This window comes from Perissodus microlepis, chromosome 13 (assembly GCF_051167445.1).
Source record: "Perissodus microlepis isolate ML-2025 ecotype Zambia chromosome 13, ASM5116744v1, whole genome shotgun sequence".
In the NCBI taxonomy this organism is placed as follows: domain Eukaryota; kingdom Metazoa; phylum Chordata; class Actinopteri; order Cichliformes; family Cichlidae; genus Perissodus; species Perissodus microlepis.
The window spans coordinates 20985296-21011344 of NC_140473.1; the positions used below are offsets into that span (position 1 = coordinate 20985296).

The 26049-nt window shown below is 38.7% G+C and overlaps 1 protein-coding gene across 3 annotated transcripts in view; it reads right to left on the minus strand.

Annotated features, from left to right (window-relative positions):
* Positions 1 to 26049, minus strand: part of grid1a (glutamate receptor, ionotropic, delta 1a) — a 260539-nt gene that overhangs the window by 61973 nt on the left and 172517 nt on the right. For all 3 annotated transcript variants that reach the window (XM_084947990.1, XM_084947989.1, XM_084947991.1), the window contains exon 4: positions 16074 to 16279. In XM_084947990.1, the coding sequence (XP_084804116.1) occupies positions 16074 to 16279 (206 nt within the window). The remainder of the gene's footprint in view (positions 1 to 16073; positions 16280 to 26049) is intronic.

The following is a 26049-nucleotide window of genomic DNA, read 5'->3' on the forward strand; positions in this document are numbered from 1 at the left end:
GAAAACAGGTAAAAAATGGGGTAAAGGGATACTCGGACCAGCATTTATATTTATATTCTTTTTACTGGGGCTGTACTTTAATTGAACATTTTCTCCAGAGCTTTTGAACTGTGATAGGCTGTGTGCCGGGTACCAATACAGTACTTGTTTTCCAAGTGGTTGGCTTTGCAATTACCCTTATAACTCGTACTGTATTTTGAGTCTGCCACTTGGGAATTGGGCAATAATCCTGAGCCCACAGCAACAATTTCACAGACACAGAACTTTCCGACAATATTGTAGGGTTTTGGCATAATTGCATCTCATATTATGCTGGAGGGAGATAAATATACAGAGTGATAAAGCTATTAATGCATACAGACAAAGTAACTGTCTGTATGCATTTTCACTGTTCCAATTTAGCAAGAATATGAGTTACATAAGCGTTTGGAAAAAAAAAAAACAATAAAGGAACTGAAATAGCTTAAATGATTTTTCCACACTGAAAAAAATTATTAGAAGTATAAAAGTGCACTTAACAAATTCTGACCAGCTGGGTTTTGGACTCTCATCCTACTGCTAACTGATTTACAATACAGGAGTAAGAATGGAAAAAAAAGAGTTGTATACAGCTCCGGAGGTCACTAGATAAATGAGGCTTCACTGAATGCCTTTTATGACATTAACTATTCTCCCTTCAGAAGTAATAAAAATTGTCTAGGAGGTTTACTGTTTCAATAATGCAAAAGATAAATCATAATCAGAAACATAAATCAAATTTTATCACCCTCTGTCAGGACAAGAATGTGTTTTGGGTGCTGCTATGAAAATGCATAAATTGAAGAGGTGTGTATGATGTAAACTACTGTGCAAAAGTATTGAACCACCCCTTATTCCTTTATTATTTAACCCAAAGATCAATACTTTTTTTAAAAGTGGTCTTCAAGTTCGTTTTTTTGCTTAGATTTTTTTGTTAAGCTATGAACCAGTGTTGTGTCTATGCATAACATACAACTTAGCAAAGTTTGCAGCACTAAGGTGATTCCGTAAGAGCTATTAGACAAAAATCTGGCGAGCCTAAAAAAGCAAATGAACAATATCTGAAAATCATGTCCTAAAGAAATAAGTAAAGCCTGTCACATGACCTGAGAAATGTATCATGCTGTTTGTCAAATTTTGCTGAAACGGTCTCAAAAGGGTAACTGTGAAAAAGCCATTCTTAAGAAAGGCTAAGATATGCTAAATTCAACAATAATAGTAATAAAATAACAAATTGTTGGAATACGCTTCAAATTGATAGGCCGCAATTGTTGTTTTCATCACGTCCCCTTATTATCATTATAATCATTTTTTCCACTTTCATCATCAGTAACACAATTCTCAAGTTATTTACCCTTTGAAGGCCCTTTCCCACATTTTAAAAACTCCTCTGACGTTTATTAATGTGAAGAAGTAAGCCATCACCTCAAATACACCACCATTTTAATTCTCCAGCATTACTTATGAAATGGCAAATTATTTATGAAAAGCTCTTTAGCTTCAGCAGATGATTCATACTTGCGCAAGTAATAACTATCCATCAAGTAAAGAGCTTGCCAACTGCCCTGATTTCGATTTTAATACCACAGTTTGGATATACAACCATTTCTCTTGATTATTCAGCTCTCCCATGAGATATATACATTATTTAGATTTTATTTTTGGAGTAAACTACTTTCTTAGTATTGTGATGTAGGAGGTAACCTTTTGTACGCATGGGCAAACTCATCATGAATATTTCCTCGTCACGCTTACTGAACGTTGCAGAGTTTCATATAGAGGTACCAATAAATGATCAAGGACAGAGAGGGAGCCATTCATTATTTACCTGTCAAATAGTGGCATTTATTCGTCTCGCAAAGCAATTAATGTTTTCTCTCTGCACACTACAGTCTCTCCACGCTTTATGATAAACACTCAACTTATTATGGAGGGAAAAAAAATCACATGGAGCTGCTTAATTTAGTCACAGACACTCAAACTGTTCAAGCCAGGGGCCAGGGAGCAAAATTATTTTCTGGAGTTTCAAAAGGCTACATAACAAAGCTTACACTGAAACAGAAATCTATTACACTTGTCCTTTTATTATTTCCATGTTACTGATAATACTAGAGGGAGGCTAAAAGGTGTACAAATTTATACCATAACGTACCTCTCTGCCTGCCTAACAAATAGAGTTAGAATATTAGTGAACAAAACAAGCTTGCAGGGAGGGTGAAGGGGGATAAACACACAAAGAGAAATGGCAACAAAGATAAAAGTATACAGTGCAATAAGGGGAAAAAAAAGCAAAGGGGATGAGGTTATGGGAAATAGGCAAGGGCGGCAAGACAAAGTGTCCATGTAGAGGAAAACATCAAACCATTAAGGGAAAAATACAAAGAGCTAAAAAAGGACCGCCCTGTAACACAAACGTAAGGGGAAAGTGAGACAGCGAGAAAGAGAAAAGGAGGCAACAGAGGGCAGAGGAGGATGGGATGTAGGACAGTGATAGATCGTTTTCTGGCAGCCTCAATTTGTCATGCTGTTATTGGGAGGAAAATGGAATAGAGGAGCAGCACTGAGGGTCAGAGCGAGAGGACAGAGGTCCAGAGGTGGGAGCGTTAAGCCAGTGGGGAGCAACGCCAGTGGACGGTAAGCGAGATAAACTCCACACACCCCTTCAACTCTGGCCCTCAACGGACGATCGGTGAGGCTACAGTGCTCTGATCACTCCATTCCAGTAACCACTGCCTCACACTGGTTGACTGGTTCATGTCTAAACATGACTTTAATATGTGAATAGTCTATGTTCAGTGTTCTCAAAGTACAGCCCAAAGATCAATGATAGATCATGGTAACATTTTATGCAGTAGTATGCATTCCATTTAACCACAGATCATATCATACTGTACCATCTTGGAGCATTTAATTTCTTGACCTTTCTAACACTGACAAGTGCAGCTGGTATCAAGGAATATTACAGCCACCTTACTATTGGTTAAAAAGAACCGTATGAAATGCATATTCACAAACACCAACTAGTGTTTGATGTGGATTTTTTTTCTTTGCAGCCCTAAATCATTCCACTCCCTAAATTGGCACAAAGTCATCAAAATGTCATACCCTGCTCTGTGTTTTCTAATCATGTGACTAAATGGCACAAGATTTAAAGGTATTTAAAAGATAAAACTAAATAAATTTAGTTAGAGCAGGTTGTCTATTAACTGGTGATTTAATGTTGCTTCCTGTGTCATGTTCCCTTGGGCAAGACATAGAACTCCAAGTTTCTTCCTCAGGTGAGTTTGAGTGTATAAGTGTGTTATTTATTTGCAGAACCTTGCTAATGTTAGAAGGTACTGCAGAAGTGCAGATCATTTACTAATAAAGCCAGTGTAATGTTTTCTAGAGGAACTTTGGGAGATAAGGTAAGACGTTTGCACAGACTTTATATAAAAGAGGCAAACAGCCACTGTGAGATCACCCAATTGTTTCTGGACTTTCCATTTTAAAGCATTATTGTTAGCATATTGACCAAGCCCCTATTCATAAAACATAAATTCTACACCCAAGCTAGTAGCTTGTAACTAAATGCTAATAGGCTCATTTCACCAAAAGCATAAATACTATTTGAATTCAGGGGATCCCTAGAGTCACGCTAACATCACTATAAACCTGAAAAAAACAAAACAAAACTGAGCACTGTAAACTATACTTTATAAATGTGTGCAGAAATACATGGTTTTGAGTGTTATTTAACAATTGTATTATTCTTAATAAGCAGCAAAAGCTAATCTAAACCATATTTGGATTAGAAATGGTGATATCGCTCTAATCAGCCAAAAAGAATATGACTGCAGTCACTGTCTGCTCATAAAGGAAAGTTAATCTTAATACTGAATAGGCTTTTATATAATGTCCACTATTTAAAACTTCAGCTGCACTTCCCCTGCTAAGTAACAGCCATAATGCCTTTCTGTTTGTCACCTCCATAAATTCATGCCACTCAACTAATGACAAACTGTAGCCTCCATTTGTATTGTGAACCGGTCAAATCCAGTCCTCCAGTGGATGCAAGTATTCTTTTTGTGTTTTCTTTCTAAAAGAAAAAGAAAACAAAACAGGCTGTGCAGTACTTCTGGAGCTTTTTAATTATACCTGGCCTCACTCATTAGCACTAAGGGAAGGGGTGTAGACAAAACTGGCAGTGATAGATCTGGGGAAAGAATCAGGGGTGATTTCATATGCACACGTCTGTACAATCTCTGTGTGTGCACAAATGCAAAAGATGTTGTTTGTGCCAACACTACGTACCCCTGCACCAACACCATGCTCTCTGTGTCAGGTTAATGAGTCATGCCGGGATAAACACTTCCAGGTCATAGCCAGCTTTATTCCATCTGAGAGAGAAGGAAGGTTCAGGTGCCAGAAACACAACTGTGCTACATGCTGGAATAGTTTGTTACAACATAAGGGAAAATCTACTTGTTGAGAGTCTACTGACTACCGCTGATATGGTATAAAATTTTACCATATGCGTCACCTGTGAAACTGCATATCGCTCATGTAGAATGTCAAAAACTGGAGCAACAATAAAAATGGGGTAAACAGTGCAGTAGAGAAAAGAAAAAGAACTGGACAGAGGAAATGAAGACAGTCTAGACAGTGGGGATATTAGCTTTTACTGCTGAGAGGTGCCAAATGGTGGAAAATTGTTTTAGACCTTCTTCATGGTTCGATAAGTTAAAGTGCCACTGATAAGAAGAAATAACATTTGGATCAAAAACATAGCTGATAAATCTTGAGTATTTTTTTTATTTCTCCAATCCAACCACATTTGGTAAGTCTGTTATTGGAACATTTTTCTCAAAATCCCATCACTGTAACGTTGAAATGAACACAATACCTGCAAACATTTTTTTCTTCCATACCATTTCCAACCTGTGACACTGACTTTGACAAAATAATTGACACAAAATGGTACAAAGTAAGAGCTTTCTGCCAAACAACATCTATTGCTTTGCTGCCAGAAAGCAGTGGGTAAAATGTGCGTGAGACTTGTATGCATGCACCCTATGTGTGTCTGTCATGTCAACGGCATGACCCTCACTGAGAAAAGTCGTCAAAGCGCTCCATAATAGCATGTCAACTGGGGCTGCTTTTAAATTACCATTGCCAAGCGTTTGTGACGCAATAAGACAGAAGAGAGTCCTTGACATTAAAACACAATTCATAGCAAGGGCAAATGTGTTTATTGCAAATCAAACTCAAGTGTCACATGGGTCCATTTTTAATCAGCAAATCGTGATCTCACATCTTGACAAGTGGATCAGTTTGTAACACAGTTGCCTATCTGACATGCAGTCACACAGCATACTAGGACAGCCTGAAGCCTTGAGTCAGTACTGGTTGTTGGGCCTGCCTGTTTCTTCTTTCTTTTCAGTTTCTAGGTAATAGCTCCTCCCTTTTAATAAAGTCAATTACTCACGTATAAACTGGTTTCCTTCAATGATGTGTCTCCTCCTGGAAGAAGGTGACTTTCAGGCACCCAACTTGGTTTTCATTTTCTTGGGTTTCATTTTGTTGCAGTTATCTCCAGTTTAAGCCACATGTAGTTTATAGGTTAACGCCTATTTTTCTTCAGTTCGCTATTTCTGAAATTACGATGAACAAATTAGCTTTAGCAGAAACTCTTATATGTGCCTTTCCCCTTTATTCTTGTGTCCTGTGTGCATAACACTACACATGCTCAGAAAGTCCTTTGTGCTTCTTTTGTCATTCAGAAAACAAAAAGCTTTTTCACCAGTCATAGTAAAGCAGACATGACAAAAGAGAGAGTTGTCAAAAATTATTTATACGAATAAATCATTTTTAACTATAGACCCAGACTTGATGAACTATGTACAAGCTATTCAAGGAAAAGGGCACTTAATAAAAAGTAGTTTTTATGCCACAGTTCTGTTCGATACCGAAGACCTTGATCGAGTATAAAAACAGTTCCAGTGTATTTTCTCAGTGAGTGCATTAATATTACCTTCTACACTTTGAAAGACATGAAATATATGAATAATGAACAAGATGCTGTATTTGGTAGAGAAGGTGCATAAAGCAGAAGACTGAGGCAAAATCAAAATATCACTATATGACAGGCAATGTAGTAATCCACAGTCACCAGTCTAGCAGGTGAAGGTCACAGTACTGCATGCCTAGAACTATATGGCAGTTCACACAGAGCCTCTCTGACAGTTAATGACATGGTTGCTTTAAAAACAGATTTTCTTCAAGGTGAAAATCCAGTAAATTGAAAAAAAACTGTGACAGATTGAAGCTACAGCCAAGTCCATAAGTATTTAGAAAATGACATAAGTTTAGTCATTTTATTTCTGTACACCACCATAGAGAGATTTTGCATCAAAATAAGAACAAGATGAATAAAATTCAAGACTTATTAAGGGTGTTCGAGACGTTTTTCTTTATAGTCTCCCCTTTTTAGGGGCTCAGAAGTAATTAGATGACTGACTATCAAACAGTTTTATGGTCAGGGCCTGTATCATCATACAGAGAAAAACCTTAAAAAAAAACATTTTAGACAAATAACAAAAATTTTATGCGTGGCAAAATAACATTCAGGTACAAAAAAGAAGAAATGCAAAATCCAGCTCAGCATACCACAAGAACTGAAATACTACAGAAGACATTTGAAGTGGAGATGATAGAAATCTTTCTCTGGTTAAGAAACAGTCTTTCACAACATCTAACCGAGTCAAGAACAGCCTTGAGGAGGTCTTGAAATGTACAATGTAACAGGATGAGTTCTGAAGTGTACAGAGCTAAACTCTGTGCTCAGATTCAACAAAACGATACAAAACTGATCACAGAACGCTTCACAGTAGAAATGGATAATGACCCAAAGCACACCACAAAAGCAAACATCATCAAATGGTGTTACAGTTATTCACAAGTTAAGGTTAAAAATAGCTTTCGCTTACTTACTTTGAGCTAAAATAATTTCAACAGTCAGTTATGCGTGACAAGCTCGGAAACCTTGTTTCCACGTTTTTGATGGAAAGCATCCATGTAGACAGCATCCACATTTACAAGCTTGACAAAAATGTTTCCAACTGCCAAAGCCCATTATTTTGTTCTCTCTGACTACACTGGACCTATTTAACCATGAGAACACTGCCAGTAGGTACAGTTGGTCAGATACGATATACATTATCTTAGTGCTCATCCCTTTTGTCTTTCTCCACTTCCATTTCTTCCATTAGATTTCACCCATTACCATTTCATGCAGAGGTGCTTTATTATGTTGATAGAGCCCCCCCCCCTTTAGCGCCCAAAACTCTTTCTCACTGTTAACCTTTTCACTCTACATCCATCTCCACCATCTCTTTTTTTCCCTCTTGTTTTTGCTCTTTCTTTCTCTTTATGTGAGTCCCCCCTTTTAACCCTCCTACTACCTCTATGGAGCACCTTTTTCTCCCTCTCATATTACCTGGCAACAGCGCTTGTCACTCTCATAGCTTGGTGTAGCCGCTGCACATGAGGCAGACCTCACCAAGCCCCTGTCCTCATCCATCAAGTGCGCTGCAGAGCTGGCATGCCAGCTGACACAACCCATTCTGTTTTCCGTCTTATCAACACCTTTAGGAAGCCTCCATCCGACAAGAACACTGACAAAAAATGCTATGGAGGCTAAGCAAATAATTCATTTATATTGCACTAGAAAGGCTTATACTGTGCATGCTTCTGTAAGGGCCTTAAACCAAAATTCTGACTCTGATTTTGTTATACTAAATGCATTACTGCTCAGAACTTAATACAATACAATTAAATTGTAGAGAAATTAATGATCACTTGAATCTCGGCATATTGATCTCCATTTTCAGCAACCATAATTCTAGTGTGTCAGTGGCATACTGTAGATAATGACAGTTTAGGCTAATTGATCACGAGAAAAACCTTTTTTTCCACTTATGTAAGTACAGCTCAAAGATGTTTGACTAGATGAGTGTGTGGAGAACCAGCCTTTGTAGTTTCGATTATAATAAAATAAAGGGAGAAAAAGAAAGAAACAACTTTCTTTTTTCCTTCTGACACTCAACAGAGCATTCTTGTCTCAAGAAATGAAGGCTAAATTTTATACAACAGTATACTACTCTCTTCATAGAAACACACACACGGGCTCCAACCATAATAAAAGTAAAAGTGAGAGGCCTTGGTATATAACTGAGCAAGAGGACAAAAACATCAAAGAATGGAGTTTAAGAAAACAGACCCAGAGGTCCTCAACTGGCAGTATTTTTCAATTGGTAACCGTCAAACTCCAGTCTCAACTTGGCCTTCTAAGGTTGCAAAGAAAAGGCTATATCTGAGACTGGCCAATAAAAGTAAAATATTGAGCAGAGAAAGAGAGATGGGTAAATATTATACACAATTTTAAGATGTTTGTGTCAAAAAGAAGAACATTTATGAGATGTGAAATAACTGAAACAATGTCTTGAGTGCTTGGTGTCATCTTGCAAGCATGGCTGGGCGAGGGAGTGATGTGTGACATGTGACATGTTTCTATAGGATAAAGAGGACATTGAACTGGGGAAAGTATGACTCCATTTTTTTGTCCCATGCCGTACCCTGTGAGTGACGCGGTCCTGTGTCCTCCTACAACAGAACATTGACTTATAACGTACAGCTTCAAACTATGCAAAAACTATTTAGAAAAAAAAAAACAGTCAGCTGATATTCTGCCTATAATGGTGTGGTGTGGCTAGCACAGTCACCCAATCCTCCAACAAAATGGGCAGTGTTGGGTGTAATGCATTTCACAGTAATGCATTACCAGTGTTGGGCAAGTTACTTTAAATTAGTAACTTAGTTACATTACTAGTTACTTCTATCAAAAGTAACTCAGTTACTTCAAGTTACTCGTTACTTTCAAAGTAACTAGTTACTAGGGAAAGTAACTTTGGTTTTACTCAGAATTCTCTTGTTAATGTGTTGCTTCCCTAACTGGATACCCAGCAAGATTGCCAGTCTAAATAATGTGCATATTTCCACAAGAGAAATCCCACGCCTGGACCATCGTCGACTACTGCCATGATTCTAGCCTACGTCACAGCGTCACGTGCGCTTTTTACATCCAACACAAAAACTGCAGTCGTGGTGCTTTCGATTGTACTCAGAACTCAGAAATTCAGCCTTCCGAGTAGGAAGATGTAGGCAGCTCCAGACTGCAGATGAGCTGCATACAGAAGAATGACAGAAGAAGAGACAGCTGCAGCGTAAAGACACAGAGGTCGTGTCCAAATTCATGGGCTGCATCCTCCTGAGGACCCGGCCTTTGCGGTCTACGTGGGCCGGGTCCTCAGAAGGTCGGATAGGCCGGAAGTAAACAGCTGTGAAATTGGACGGTCTAGCCTTCTGTTTAGCGTTGCCGCTGTCTCGGTGGATTTTAATAAACTCAGCCGTCTGCTCCTTGCTATCTAAAATATAACAGGACACTGGCGTAAATTCTCAACCATCTCACACTTCTGTTTAATTAGTTTTCTGTTTGACGTTTATTCAGCTGTGTGAAAACCAAGGAGGAACCCACCCAGGGGATTAATAAAGTTTTATTTTATCTAATCTAATCTAATAACTTTAATCTCAGCCAAACCGATTTACAAACGAACAAATACAACACTGAAAAAAGACCAACAATAACATTTTTAGGTTATCTAAGTGACTCATATATTACGTTAAACCTGAGTAGCGAAAGTCCGTGGTGATCTGAAAATGATGTGCCGGGAGTTGTGCCGGGAGTTGTGCCGTTCTCGGCGGCTTCAGTGACCCTTGAGCTCTCGGCTAGCTATCGAGCTGGTGGATAACAGACGTCTCCGAAAACGTCGAAGCACTTTTGCAAATATGCGATATCTTGATAAACCGAGCAGATATTTGAAGTTTACACACCCACATTCTTGCCTGAAAATATGTTAAAAGTTTATTTTGTGACCCAGAAGGATTAATAAGAGTAATTTTAAAACTTAGTAGCGGCCGCCATTGTTGGAAACTGGAGTTTGGCTGGGCCGCGCTATGAATTCTGGGATATGGTGGGCCACGAAGGACACACCCGACCCATCCTTCAAATTCGGGGAAAGGGAGGACGCATTTGTCAGCTGCATTCAGAGGAGTCTACGAATTAGGACAGCCTTCGGCACGTCGCTGTGACTTAGTCGGTCTACAAATGCGTCCTCAGGAGGATGCAGCCCATGAATTTGGACAAGACCTCGGACTGGCGGTCGCCTCAGGTCTCTCCTCCTCCTCCTGCCTCCCCTTTCCCTCAACCACCTGCTGGCCTCCACCACTTGCTAATGTTACCGAGTTATTTTTACACTAGTGATGGGATTTCCGGCTCTTTATAGAGAACCGGTTCTTTCGGCTCGACTCACTAAAAAGAGCCGGCTCTTTCAGCTCCCAACCGACTCTTCAGGTTGTTTTGTTGCTTTAATTAATTTATTATTAACAACAATATAAAATTATGCACAAAAGGAATTACTAATGTAAAAAAACAACAACGTGGTTTTATTTATATATGTTTATATATATACGGTGGCCCCTAGAGACAAAGCACGTACAAACTCCAAAGCATGTACAAACTCCAAAACACATTTCCAGCGTTAACTGAACTTCCAAAACAGAGCTACCTAGATCACTTAAATTACACAATTGAAATCATATGTGTATTGTTTGTGTATTTATACACAAGCACTCATATATATTCAAATAATTTTAAAAAATGTTCATTTACCTGTTACTACCACACACCAAATCCGGTCGTTGGTACTTCCTGGCCTGTGTAGCCACTAGGTAACAAAAGCTCAACACTGCGCCTAGCATCCTGGAGCACTTCTGTTGTGTTTTGTACGTGTTTTGGAGTTTTTACGTGCTTCTGAGTTTTTACATTACAGTTACAGTTATATTGTTACTTTGATTACAAAGTATCTTCAGTTATCTCCCGATTATAGATAGAAAGAAATATGCTTCTGTCTTCCTGCACATGCATGCTACAATCAACTTTCAGGAAACAGATTTAAGTTTTTGTTCCTAAGGAAGAAAAAGGGTGGTGTGTTCTACAGGTTTTGAGTGTGCAATACTGAGATGCTGACTGCATCCAGGAGAGGAACAATTGTATAAAACTGCTAAGACAACATCAGTACTTGGAAAGCATCTGCACAGACAGCATGCAACCTCAAAGCTAGCCAAGAACCCAGAGTGATGGTAAAGCTGAGTGCAAATGTGACCTCGACCCATCAGTTTGACCTGCTGGGTGATCTTGACCAATACTGTAGGAAGAGCAGTGAATCTTGTGAACTGTTAACAGACAGAGGGATAATGGACGGTTTGCTGTGGCATCCATAGCTCATTGGTCCTTCAGCCAAATGAACTAAAACATTATATTTTCGGGGTGACCCAAAACTTTTGAGCAATAGTGCATTTACTTGGATTAAACTATATAGTTACACATATTGAGCTTACCATTAGGACACATTATTCATTTTCAGAATTCGCATTTAGCAAAGGTATTTGAGTTGCTTAAAGCATTTAAATCACCATTGGTGAAAATGAATGATTATCTCACAGGGCCACAGCCTAGAGCCAAAAATCTAATTTGAGTGTCTTCAAGAAATATAGCCTGGGGCTGCTCCACTGACAATTAATTGGTGAGTGACTTTGGTAACTCATAAAATGTGTCAAGATTTTTTTTTAACCTAAATGTGCATCATTTTAAGTAAGTGATTTAGCAAATGCTCACTAATACAACCCAAGGACGAAGAAATGGGACAGCTGAAAGCTTAAAATTCCACTTTATGGCTCTCTAAAAGGCTTGTGTGACTCCAGTGAAATCCTTCTATCATGAAGGGAACAGAGAGCAGTCAGGTGTCAGAAAAGAGGCACAAATGAAACAGACAGAAGACGCTACATCCTCTCATGGCCAATGTGAACAAGAGACTAGATGGCAACTGTCTAAATGAGGGGAGAAGCGCCCAGAATCTCACCATAATACCACAAAAGGCAAGGCACTATGCTAGCAGGTTTGGAAAGGGTGTCAAACTGACAGCCTTACGTTGAAAAATATTATCATCATAATCTTAGCCACTGCAAATTATCATGTTCTGAATAAGGCTTAACCTTAAATAACATGCAAAAATCTTTAAAAGAGTTGACATGGAAAGCAAAATGTCAGGTCAAATCTATTTACAGTGCCAGGAAAAAGTACTTGGCCTCCTGGTTTGAAGGATAAAATAAAATTAATTGTGGCTTTTAAAAGTGTCAAATGTTGGGGACATCCTGATGTGGAGAGGTGGTTAGCTCTACAATTTAGAAGCAGCTACTGAAAAGACCCAATCAACTCTGTGGTTTAATCTGACCTTGGGACAGCCAGCAGCATTTGTTCGACAGATCTCAAGGGAGAGTGCAGTGATAAAATATCAGAGAGGTGTAGAAATGTCAAAGACTTCAAAACAAACAATAAATTCTTAAAATAAATTTGAAATCTGACTGGGGGCCAATGTAAGAAAGCCAACATGGAGGATAAGTAGTCTTGTTTGCATGTGCTGGTTAGGAGCTGCGCTTCATTCAGCCAAGCACTGACAGAGTGACACCTGAACAGAGCCTGTTACCATAGTGAAGTTGAGATGAAATAAATGCATGAATAACCTTTTCAATATCACTTAAGCAGAGAAAGAGCGTCACCCTTCCAAGTACCCTAAGTTGAAAAAGCTAGTTTTAAGAACAGCATTTATTTGTTTATTAAAACTTAAAGTGTTATCGAAGATCACTCCCTCATTCATTGCAAATGGTTTTTATACAACTTTAAAGGACCAAAGTCATCCACAGCCCCCCATAAATGTCCCTGTAGCTGCGGTCCTCTGATTTAAAAGTTGGATTTTTAAAACTGCAATGGCACATCAGACTTTCTCTGCCTTATTGAGAAGCTGACAAAGAAAGAAAGAAAGAGATTCAGTTCGTGTACTATAGTAAATCGAGAGGGGAAATTCTTTTGGAATATGGACAGTCATTCTGCTGGAAAAGCAAAAGACCTTAAAGGCTATAAATATTCATGTTTAAGTTGTCAGGTTAAGAGGGTTGTTATTACTGAAGTCATGTTATGTTTGGGCCCCAGCCTTTATGCATCTCTACCATCACTTGCATCTGTTCTGTTTCTGAATCTTTGTACAGTATTGTGACTCTTGGCGCCTCTTTGTACTTGTCTGGGATCTTTTGTTGTCCTTTTTCCAATCTTTGGGGAAATTGTGCACTTCTTTGTAGTCCTCCTAGGTTTTTTCTGTAGTCCTTTTGTGTCTCTTGCTAGTCCACTTGGGTCTTTTTACAGACCCTTTTTAGTCTCGCTGTGGTTGCCATGCATCTTTGTGTTGTAATAGATTTCACTCAAGTTAGTTTGCATCTCTTTGTAGTTCTTTGTGGCTTCTCTTAAGTAATTTTTAAAGTAAGTTTTTCATCTTCTCTTTGCAGTCAACTTGGTTCTCAGTATTTTCCTGTGTATGGAGGGAGGGGGGTGGGAGTCTTGAGCTTTTTTCTTTTTTGCTCCACTTTGTGCTCATTATGCATGTTTTACATCTCTTAGTGGTTATTCAGTGTGTCCTTCAAGGCTACCATAACACATTCTGTCACACCTTTCACATATCATTGGGACAACTAATATCATCAATTTCAGTTAGCTATTAAACACATTTGTTAACATTTACATCACACTGATGCCTACAAATTGATGTCATCTCATGAGTACTAAACTCCTCAAGGCATCATATTTTCCACTGAGATATTTGCCTATTTGAATTTTCTGCCCCAGCATCTTTGGTGAGGTGTGGACACACTGACAGCCATTACAAAGGTATTAATGAAGCTTTGATAAATGTACATATCTCCAACACTTAGATTAACGTATTCACGGGAGCATTTGGAGGGTGTGCCAATTGCAAAGCTGCACTTATTTCTTAATCCCCAAGATGCCTGACAGATGCCTTATGCTAATTGCATAAGGGATGATAAGGGATATAGTTCTCTAGATTAAATCTTTTGTGAATAAACGACTTATGCACCAGCCTGTGTACCTGTATACTAAAACAGAATTCACTGCAGCAAAGGAAAAGATCAAAGCAGTGTGTCATTAATGAAACTTGAAAGCGTCTGTGTATTCACGGCCTGTGCGCTAATTCATTTGTCTGTAAGTGCTTCACTTTTAGATTAATTGTAGAGCATTGACAAGAAGCTAATCAGAATGCAAGTGAGGGTTTTGACTTACAGGAGGTTAAGGCTTTTTCCTATGGTATTTGCTCACAATAGATAGAAAGATTAAATAAATGAGCGCAGAGGATTGAGGATAAACAGAGGTGAAATAAAGTCCTGTCAGGGTAAAATCTTTGACGACACACAAGTATATGTACACAATATATACATGTGATATGTTGTTTAAGATGTCAAAATGTTATGTGAAGGATTACATTACAAACACAAGTATCATAACATGTCTACCCTATCATCCAGCACGCTGAAAATGCACTGAGCTACAATGGCAATAAAAAGACAAATTTGGACTAATTTTAGGTTTTGTTTTTGTAAAGCCAATCACTACATCAGCATGGCCTGTTTTCATCTCCCACAGCTCAACCGTAGCATTTAATACTTTAACATTTAAATCTTTCACAATATGAAACATTCGTACCAAGTGAAAATAGCGCCTTCCATAGTGTTCCGAAAACAAGAATAAATAAAGGCTCAGCTGAAAAGAGTTGTCACTACAGCCCATTCTATTAGTATTAAATCTCTGCAATGCCTAAGTAATTACTTTCCATGGATTCGTTTTGTGGACTATAGTAATACCATAACTTGTCTTATGTTCACGTCAAATATCATTAAAGGAAATTTCCACTAAGCAAATATAATGGACTTAATAAACCATTACCTTTTTTAATCTTGTATTTACCAGACAGATGGATGCTACAGGTAAGATAAAATCAAACAAAAAGATTTTTCTATTGTGTAACTGGCATCATTTCTTTATCTGCAACCATATTTTAATGTCCCTTTTCCTTTTGTACCCTTCGAGGTCAAACCTTTTCAAGTCTGTTTGAAATCTTCTGGAAAAATCTTTATCAGCGTGTATCTGTCCTTGCCAGAAGAGCAGAAGATTGAGTGTCAGACCTCGATGCCTTTGCTGGCCAGAATAAGTCATTCAACTCACTTTTATTTTGCCATATTTCTTCACTGTGTCCAGCAATTCCAGTGCCACACAAGCCCATTCTTCAAATATGCTAATGCAGTACATTACATAATCTTTCAACACGCTTTGACAAAACTCCCTGCAAATAATTAAAGGACACCTTTCACTTCAGACACCCTTTAACAGAGAGAACACAGGAAAACTTGTTTATTTTCATGCAGCTGTTTATGTTTTTAAGACTGTTTTGAGGAATGGCCAGCTAATTAACTAATGAACTTTGGACTTACTGAGGTGAGATTAAAGGCAGAAAAGATGTCTGCTAAAACAGAGTTAGATATATTGCCTTCTGTTTTACGCATCCATCTCTAATAAGCAAATATGATCTAGAAGGAGCAAATAGCGGTGGTGTTACTAAGAGCTTCCAAATTGGGATAGTATGACAGAATGAGTTGAGAGAGAATCCTCTGTGGATACACACAGCTTATTTTATCTGAACTGTTGATCTTTTCAGCATTAAGGAACAAATTATTATTTATTATTGTTTTATTGTAGAAACGCTGGTTATATTGTCTAATTATTTACAGCATTATATGTTTTCTTGAGTGGCTTTTAAAGTCCTAGAGACCATCTTTCAATGAAATACCAACAGTCACAATCATCTATATTTGGCCTACCAAGTCATGTACTTTTTTTCATTTGCTTCGGATTAAGGGTGTCAGGAAATGCTTTTCTTTTTATGGATCATTATCTCTATGCAGCATTTGTTTTTCCTCTTGGTGTTTGACTACAACACTTTGTTGTTGCATCCATTATTGAAAACCAAAACAAAACAAGAGTCAATAACACAGCCTACCTGGTGGACGAACACCTGTGCACCTCGAGGGCTCATGAGCAACACGGCCCTCCGTAAAGTGTCCCGGTACCGGTTGAGTTCCTCAGTGCGCATCGTGTTGAAGAGGTCAGTAAATACCCGACTAACGTTCCGGTCCACCCTCTGCAAGGAAACGTCTAGACCCAGCCGAGACGCCTGGTCCATAAAGGTTTGCAAACCTCGGATATCTGATGGTAGACAAAAGATCGTATGAAAATATGATATGGGTGAAAATGCAAAAACACAAACAAAAAGAGAGGAAGAAAAAACACTTAGAGAGTTGCTGTCTTATGTGGTGCTATATTCGAGGAACATTTAATCACGAGCTGCACTTTCAACCTCTGCACACACAGAGTATATTCTCAGGCTTCATTCCAAAAGGCTTAAAGGCAGGTTTCTTTCTTTGCTCCTGATCTAAAGCGTGACAAAACACAACAAGCACTCCTGTCTGTCTGTTTCGTGGGGTTTACAGGATATGAAACTGCAGGCAGGTGTTGCGGTCCCCAGAGATCTTTGTGTGTGTCTATGTTCGCTATAAAGGAAAGAACTTTAAAATGCCTGCATTGCACATACAAATCAGAGGTGATGTGCAGCAGTGAGTTCACAATAAGCACACCAATCCCAGCAGTCACAGGGGGGAGCAGCTGCCCAGCATGTGCCAAGTCATGCTGCATTGTTAAAGAGAGGTTGGGCGAAATCGCTGGGGCCAGACCTCTTTCTGTGTCCAGTGTGTGTCTGTGTGCGTGCATGATTAGGTTCCTACTGTTGCATCAGTGGAGGTTTGATGAGTCATCGAGTGCTCTAGTGCTTTAGTACTCAGAATGGACAAAATACAGGGGCATATGCAGAAATGTAAATGAGGCTGAAGAAATTCACAGCTTACACATCTATGCACAGAACCCATTGTACCCATTTTTGTTTATATTTTTGCTACTGAGGGCCAAAATCAGAAATTAGGCCAACCCCACCCCCCCCCAAAAAAACCCCAAAAAACAAAAAAGAAAATCTAGCCTGAGCACAGATACAACATGTTAGTATATCGACCCTGTTTCTCAGTCTATATCTTGAGGCAAACTGCAGCAGAAGTATGTACCAAATGAGACAAATCATAAGAATTAGATGGAAAGTTTTTTTTCCTGAAATTGCTGCAGTGAAGTCTATTTTGAGGGTTAACATAAATAATCACAGTTGCTCGTGGATTCTCCTCAGAATGTTCAAAGGGCAGAACAAAAGAGGAAATTAAATCATTCATCATTTTGAGGCATCCCTAAACTTACAGAGAAGCATTCTTTGAAAACTCTTTCACTTGCAACCGCACACTTTCTTTTGTGTCTGAATTGAAATAATTACCCCCATATTGTAATTTGAATAGAATGGGCAAAAGCTCTTTGACAAATCTCTTTTTGTCCCATTTTCTTTGCATACAAACCTAATCATGGTTTCACAACTCGACCCTTACAATTCATTTGGCTACATGAAGTAATTAGATATCTCTATATGCAATACCCAGCTGCAGTAACTGACTAACACTGACTTTAACTTTGCATTCACTGCATGTGTTGCTGATGAGACAATCAGCAATTATGGATAATTCCAGGTAATAATAATAATAATAATAATAATGGATTGCATTTATATAGCGCTTTTCAGGACCCCTCAAAGCGCTTTACAATTCCACTATTCATTCACTCTCACATTCACACACTGGTGAAGGCAAGCTACAGTTGTAGCCACAGCTGCCCTGGGGCAGACTGACAGAGGCGAGGCTGCCATATCGCGCCATCGGCCCCTCTGGCCATCACCAGTAGGCGGTAGGTGAAGTGTCTTGCCCAAGGACACAACGACCGAGACTGTCTGAGCCGGGGTTCGAACCGGCAACCTTCCGATTACCCAACTCTTGAGCCACGATCGCCCGGGAATGATTGCTATTATTCTATCAGTGAGTTCCTCAATTTTATGAGAACCTGCACCTCTGATATTGCTGACAAGACCAAAACATATTCGTAATCGACCACCATTGTGCACCAATATCTACGTTTGCTGGACAGGTTTGCATCTGAAAACTGTCAAATTGACACTGGAAGGCTGTAAATTACACATTTCATCCAACAACGATCTTGTCATATGCAGTTAAACATATATATATTTTTTGTTTTGTGTAGTGGTATAATTACAGTGTGAGACCAAGAGAAAGAGGAGGGCAGATAGTCATATTTTAACCCCTGATTAGCCACCACCACTCGTTATTATTCCATGTACTGTGTTTTAGACAGACGGTATATATTATAGTTATTATTTTACTGTTAGAAGATGTTTCATAAGTGGCGTCATATTTATCATCACTACATTGTTTGGGAAAATGAACCAAAATACAGGCTAATGATAGTATTTGTGCTGTAAGATTACCTATATTGATTTAAAATGAATAGTAATACTTTGATGCTAAGCCCCTGCTTAAATGTATCTACTCGCAAAAGCGATCAGATCTCTAACAGAGGCCTCTAACTGAAATATGCTACAAAGAGAGTATAAATGGGTAGAATTTCTCTAAACTGAAGTGACTCGATAAGGAGACAAATTATTATGGATGCTTTTTATTAGTCATTCAAAGAGCTTTGTCAACTCTACTGACTTGAGATTTCTGAGATGTGGGGAATATTTTGTATCATAATCCAGTTTCAAGATCTAAAAGAGAGTCTGAACAAAAATGTATTTTTTACATTTATGAATGAGATGGAATTCTGCAGATCTTTAATCAACAAACACCATAATAACGCAATGCAGATTTCAGGGAAAGCTACCATGCGATAACTATTCTATGAACTGATAGAAAAATTGGACTTCAAAGTCAACATTCAAACCCATAGCAAACGTTTCCACGGGGAAACCGTGTCAGCCATGGATAGGGCAGCAGAAAAGAGGATTAACGTGGAATTAAAGGTCAGATTTTTGGACATGTTTACCCAAGCGTAATTTCTGAACACAAATCTGCAACTGAAAGTTTTAGATATCAAAACTTGACCCTTGCACAGACTCCCTTTATCAGTCTCCACTCCTCCCCCCCCCCCCATTTTTACTCTGGAAACTTACCAACTACTCTTGTTTTCTGTCTGGCCCTCACATATCTTTTTTAATAATGGTTTGAATCTTTTTTAGAGCGGTTGGAAAAGATAGATTGAGAGAGACTAAGAAAGACCCCATGAAAATGCTCTAACATTCATTTCAGCTCTAACTTACATTGAAACTAAAGCGGGACTCCCTTTTGGAATGAGCACATCATGATCAAAGGGCTCAGAGGTTTTTACTGAGCCGTCAAGCTGCGCTCCAATTCAAGCGGAAAAGCTTGAGAAATGGCTATGCTACCAGCTTATGTTTACTCAAAATTGAGATGAGCCTGTTTAAGTAATCAGTGTTATTCTTGCAACAATAACGTCAGTTAATTATATGCAATACAGATTTTTTTTTTGCAAATTTGTAATGTTTCAGACACTGAGTGTTATGCACAGCAATTACAGCTACACAGAGAGAAAGGGAGCGAGGCAGAAAGGGAGAGAGAGAGAATGGGACATTCTCTTCACCTTCTTCTTCCTGGGTCTATATTTAAGTGCTTTAAGCTGAATTTGTCTTTATTCATTCTCTGACTGAAAAGATATATTTTCTATGATATCCATATGCCATATCTATACAGCAGTAAATCTGTTAATCATGGTTTCATTCTGAAGCACTGCCCATCCATCCCTTTATCCAATTCAAGGTTGTGGAGGGGCTGGAGCTCATCCCAGCTGATAATGGGTAAGAAGCGGGATACACCCTCGATGGGATAGATAGGTCTATCATAGGGCTAAAATAGAGAAACAGACAGATATTCACTTTCCCATTCACACCTACAGCCACTTTAAAATCATCAGTTAACCTACTGTAATATGGAGGACTTTGGACAGTGGGAGGAAGGTCTGAGGTGGCCAGAAGGTTTGAACTAAGGCAACAGTGCAACCTTTTGCACCACCATACCACCCACTTACCACTGTGCACTGCGTCTGATAGCAGTTAAATCTAAGCAAGTTCTGAAAAAAGGGCATAGATTCCTTTAAAAAAACAACATTTAGTCCTATTTTCTCTGAATAACATAAGCATGTGCATTGAAAGGTTTGTTTGTTGCTGTAAGAAGACAGTGATCAGTACATGATCAGTACAATTATTAATGGGACATCTTGGAAACTATAATAACAAAAACAATCCTACACAATTTAATGAACTGAGCTGCAGACTAATGCCTCAGAGTCCTTCTCAAGTGGAAAAAATACCAGCTGAATCTCTATGGATTTGTGATGCAAATCTTTCATATAAATCTGTTTTTGTTTTTTCTGTTTTAATTTGATATTTACTCTTAAGCTTATTTAATGTTTGGTTCTGATATATTTGCCCTTTTATTGTGTACTTTCTGAAAACCCCTGTTTGCTGTCATTCTTTGTATGAGTAAGAACATGTTGCATCACTTTGTTTTGACAGTAAAAAAAAAAGGAATGGAAGCACAATCATTAATATAGTTCTAATATGAAGAGTCTGGTCTAAATAGGAAGTGGAGGTGGGAGGACTGAAATGGACTTACAGCCTTGGAATGATTATTACCTCAGCCCGGACTCTGTGAATGGGCTCAAATACTGAACAGTGAGTGCATTTCTGGCTTACATCACCATCACATGTGTCTAAGAGTGATACAATCAATCACCCTACATGCATTTTGCTTTTGGGATTATACAGCTTTGTGTACTTAGAATGGAGAAAGATCAAAATGCAACAACTGGAATAATAACACAGAATAGCAAGCCTTGATAAATAAGAGGAAACTGAAAAATCAGTATTTGCACAATATACAAGGATTAAATTAGTTTTTGTTTTTTTTGTGAGAGGCCCAACTTATTATCATCCCGAACTTTAACTTACTGGCTAAACAAATGATGATTATCAATTAATAACTGGGAAAATAAAGCATATTTTTAAGGAAAATATTAATGTCTGACCATATATGATTTCTTTTGTCGATGTCAGTTAGAAATCAGCAGCTGCTATTTATGCGAATAACTGAGAAATAACCACAAATAATGTTTTTACATTTTCTGCTCCCTATGTTTTTCTTCTGTTTTTTATTATTAGTACTTTGGGAGCTTTAAACATGTAAAAGTATTCCTTTACTGGTATGTACTGTACTGTCCCTGGACACCTCTGTAGTTACACCATGCTAGTGTTGGACTGGACTGTCTTTTGCTTTCAGAACTGCCTTAATTCTTCATGTCATAGATTCAGCGAGGTACTGGAAATACTCTTAATACTCTATCTATCTATGCATGCCAAATTCTGGCTCTACTATTAAAATGTTACCACAGAAATTTAGACGCATAAGGCCAGGCAACATTTCTCCAATCGTCTTTTGTCCAGTTTTGGAGCTTGTACAAACTGTAGCCCCAGTTTTAGTTTTGTTGCAGACACGAAGGACATCTGATGTGTTCATCTCCTGCTGCAGTCCATCTGTTGACATGCTGTGTGTTCAGAGATGCTCTTCTGCGTACTTTGGTTGTAACAAGTGTTTATTTGAATTATTGTTGCCATCCAATCACCTTCCTCCAGTCTGCCATTCTCCTCTGACCTCTGCCATCAGAAAGGTATTTCCATCAATAGAACTGCTGATCACTGGTTATTCTCTCTTTGACCATTCTCAGCAAACTCTAGAGATTGCCCTGTGGGAATATCCAATTAAATTAAATTAACAGTTTCTGACATACTCTGACCACCCTGCCTGACACTAACAACCATGACATGTTCAGAGTATCTCTTTCTTTCTTCCCCTACTGATGTTTAACATGTCTACACGTCTCAATGAACGGAGTTGCTGCGAAGTGATTGACTTCTTTGTATTAATGAGAAGCTGAGCAGCTATACCTTATGAAATGACCAGTAAGCGCGTATACACTCTATTGTTTATTATTATTTAAATATTCTCTGAATTATCTTCTATTACTTCTCTACTTTAATTAATTTTTTTAATCACTCTCTACTCTTATTAGAGCCAATAAATGGAGGTCATATGTACTTTTACTCCCTGTGAAATTAGCTGTTATGTTAGTTGGCAGTGTTAAAGACCTTGTGGTGTAAATGTAGTATTAATATAGATGAAATCAGGCAACACAATAAGACATGCATTAAAAAAGAACATGACGTAGAAGTCTTCCATACGTTTCCTATGATGTGCTGCAGGCTTGCTGAAAACTCCACGGGAAATACCCTTTGTGTTTGTCTATGTCCAGACTCTCTCTGTGTTATAAACGCATGTTTTACATAGGAACCACCCCCTACTTGGGACAAAAAGCAGCCTAATCAATCTTACACCTAATACCAGGCTAATTCGCTCCTTCTTTAACAGCGATATGGTCACCACAGGGAGGACAGAGACAGATGTAGCTGCTCCACAGTCATTACTAAGTGCAGGTAACTCTGACAGACCTGCCAAGGAGCATCCTGAAAAATCAACCCTTCTTTTAGATTTCCTATAATCTTGACTCAGTTGTCTATTATGCTCTTCTTGTTATAATAAAAGGACAAGATCATTTCTAAGAAGCTTTTGTTTGCAGATAGTCTTCCCACTGTCCTTCCACCCCCACAGAATCAATACCTGGCTTCCTTTAGGATACACTCAGTTATGAGTAGCTATTGTGTAAAACACACCCTAAATGGCATACACAGAGGCATACACATAACACATCACAAACCTTTAAAATGATACTTAAGGTTTAGAAAAATCTCTTTCCCCCCATGAAAGGCTTAAGCAGAGTTATTTTTGTGGCATTTTCTGGCCTTTTGCAACCTTTTTATTTTACAACTCATCCCAAGAAAGACATGAATATGAGTACAAATGCTGAAATGTTTCACTCAGATCCACAAATTTAAACCTTGTAGTGCTATTACAAAAACGTGCCTAAACCTTCTTGTAACTCTGTAAATCATATATGCCATGATTGTTACAAAACTACAGTCAAATAAGATAAAGACATTTGACTTTAAGCCAAAAATGACGGCATCACAAATCAAGGTAGTTCTCCTTTCCCTCATTTTTAAGTCCTTATTTATGGTAGTGCTAGAGCAGGACCAGAAAATTCAGCTAGACAGATATTCATTAGTTGGATTGGATTGAATTTTGAGATTTAGATATTCAATTTTAGATTCATAGAAATGTAATTTCAGCTTGAGTGTCCCTCTCAATTAAAGAAGCCTTCCTGACCAAGTGCAGGCTCACCTCCGTTCACCTCAGCTTTGCCAAATTAGTGATCTTGCTGTTAGATTTAGTGATTTTCTTTTTAAAAGAGAACCCAGTGACAAATGCATTGACTTCTTGGCTAAACTGTTGTCAGTACTGTGCCACAAGTGTGAGGTTTTCCCCTTTCTCACACTACTCTGTGGATCTACTCTGTTGCACAAGTGGCAGAATCTGTGACGTCTGCACACGCACAGTGTTGTTCTCATGATTTGTTACCGAGATAAAGGGTGTGCAGTGTGTGAGAGGGGCAAAAAAGAAATGCAAAAATGCAATCTATTGCTACTCTTTCTCTCATTAAAAGTGGTCACTAAACGTAAAATAATGGAACAACCATGATCTTTATTTTATGTTCATGGCCATTTTGTCAAAGGTGTGGCAGATATAAAATCAGCAAACCTGATGATGATGTCATAGTCTGCACACCTATACCATGAAGTCCTGGTGGCTAAAGTCTTGAATATTTGCTGTTAATGACTGTCCTCTTAATACTTGTAATGCAGGTGTAAGTCAGCTTTCTCTCTCTCTCTCTCTCACACACACACACACACACACACACACACACACACACACACACACACACACACACACACAGACACACACTCTCACACAATATTAATCCAATTTGTGTTTGAGCAGTAAAAAGCTACCATTTAACAATCACATCTTTTAAGTAGCTTACTGAGCAGGTGTGTGGTAGGTAGGCATGTTAAGCTAGATTATCATCTAAGCATAGCATGATTGACTTATTCAGTTTTTCCTTTCTGCTTAATGGTGTCTAAAAATAAACAGGTATGTTTACAATGGAAAATTTAAAGTCAGGGCAAAAATTCAACCCATAACTGCAAATTTAGTGAAAAAGAAAGTTACCTTCAGCTGCTCCTTTATTCACAAGAGGACACCACAGCAGTTAGCACCCCATGTTTTCATTTGGAAATGTTTTTTACGTTCAATGCTCCAAATAACCCCAAAGGGACTTGTATTCCTTCCTAGTTTTAAACTGGGAAGCTTTTGCTTGTTACGTGAATGTGTAAACCACTAGACTACTGAGACACATAACTTTAGTTAAATTAATATATAAAGGCAGCCAAAAGTCAGCAGGGGCAGTCATCTTTGTATGAAAGTTTCATTTTGAATGTAGTCGGTTTGAAAAGAATGCACAAAAGGCTGCACAGTCCTTGATGGCGAAGTCTCGCTTTGCTATCAAAAAGTTTGTTTTTCAGTGGAAGAGATTAATTTTCATGGCCTTTACATGAACTGGATCTGTTTGGCCCTTCTCACAAAAAAAAAAAGAAAAGAAAAAAAGCTGAAGTATCAGATACCCTTCAGTATTGTCAGAGAGCATGACTTAAATCAGCAAAAGTAGGGCAGGCTGAAAGAAACAAAACAGCATAAGATATAAAAACTGCTCCTGAATGAAAAACACAAAAATTAGACTAAAGAAAGAAGAAAAACAAGAAAAACAAGAAAAGCAAAGCTGAAAGGATCTTTTGGGTAGCAATAAGCTGTTATAGAATTTTGCTTTCTTCTATTTATCTGATGGCACAAAAGCCAAAAACCACAAGGATGTTTCACAGTTGTAAAACAGTGTTGTCCAGCTTCTCTTAGAGCTATAGAAGTATAAGCAGGCTATCTCTGTTATTTGTGAAAGAAATTGTGGAATATTGTCTCTCAGAACTGAGAATCAAATTATATGTAGAAAATGTACAATGACAAATGTAACCAGAAGAGGTGAAGCTGTAGAAGTTGTTTACATAATGTGCTTTTTATGCAACTGATGCATTGGTGGAGACTGGAATGAATTGGCTCCCCTGACACGCTTCATTACACTGAGCTATATATTTTACCCCTGAGGTCAGGGAAGCCACTTGTTTAAGCTGTAATAAAGCACAAATCTCACCCCGTACACTTCTAATGTAGAGTAAGATTTTAGTCCACAATTCAGGTGGCTGATATCCAGAAATCCTACCAGTGGCTAGACAAAGCTGGACTGAAAGACAGCACGGAGGCACTAATCATGGCAGCACAGGAACAAGCACTGAGTACAAGATCCATTGAGGCTGGGGTCTATCACACCAGGCAAGACCCCAGGTGCAGGCTGTGTAAAGATGCCCCAGAGACAATCCAGCACATAACAGCAGGGTGTAAGATGCTAGCAGTCAAGGCATACATGGAATGCCATAACCAAGTGGCCAGTATAGTGTACAGGAACATCTGTGCCGAGTATAATCTGGAAGTCCCAAGGTCAAAATGGGAGACGCCCCCAAGGGTGATGGAGAATGACCGAGCTAAGATCCTGTGGGACTTCCAGATACAGACGGACAAAATGGTGGTGGCTAACCAACCAGACATAGTGGTGGTAGACAAACATGAGAAGACGGCCGTAGTGATCGATGTAACATCAGGAAGAAGGAACACGAGAAGCTCGAGAAATACCAAGAGCTCGAGAAGATGTGGAGGGTGAAGGTGGTCCCAGTGGTAATCGGAGCACTAGGTGCAGTGCCTCCCAAGCTAGGCGAGTGGCTCCAGCAGATCCCGGGAACAACATCAGAGATCTCTGTCCAGAAGAGCGCAGTCCTAGAAACAGCTAAGATACTGCGCAGGACCCTCAAGCTCCCAGGCCTCTGGTAGAGGACCCGAGCTTGAAGGATT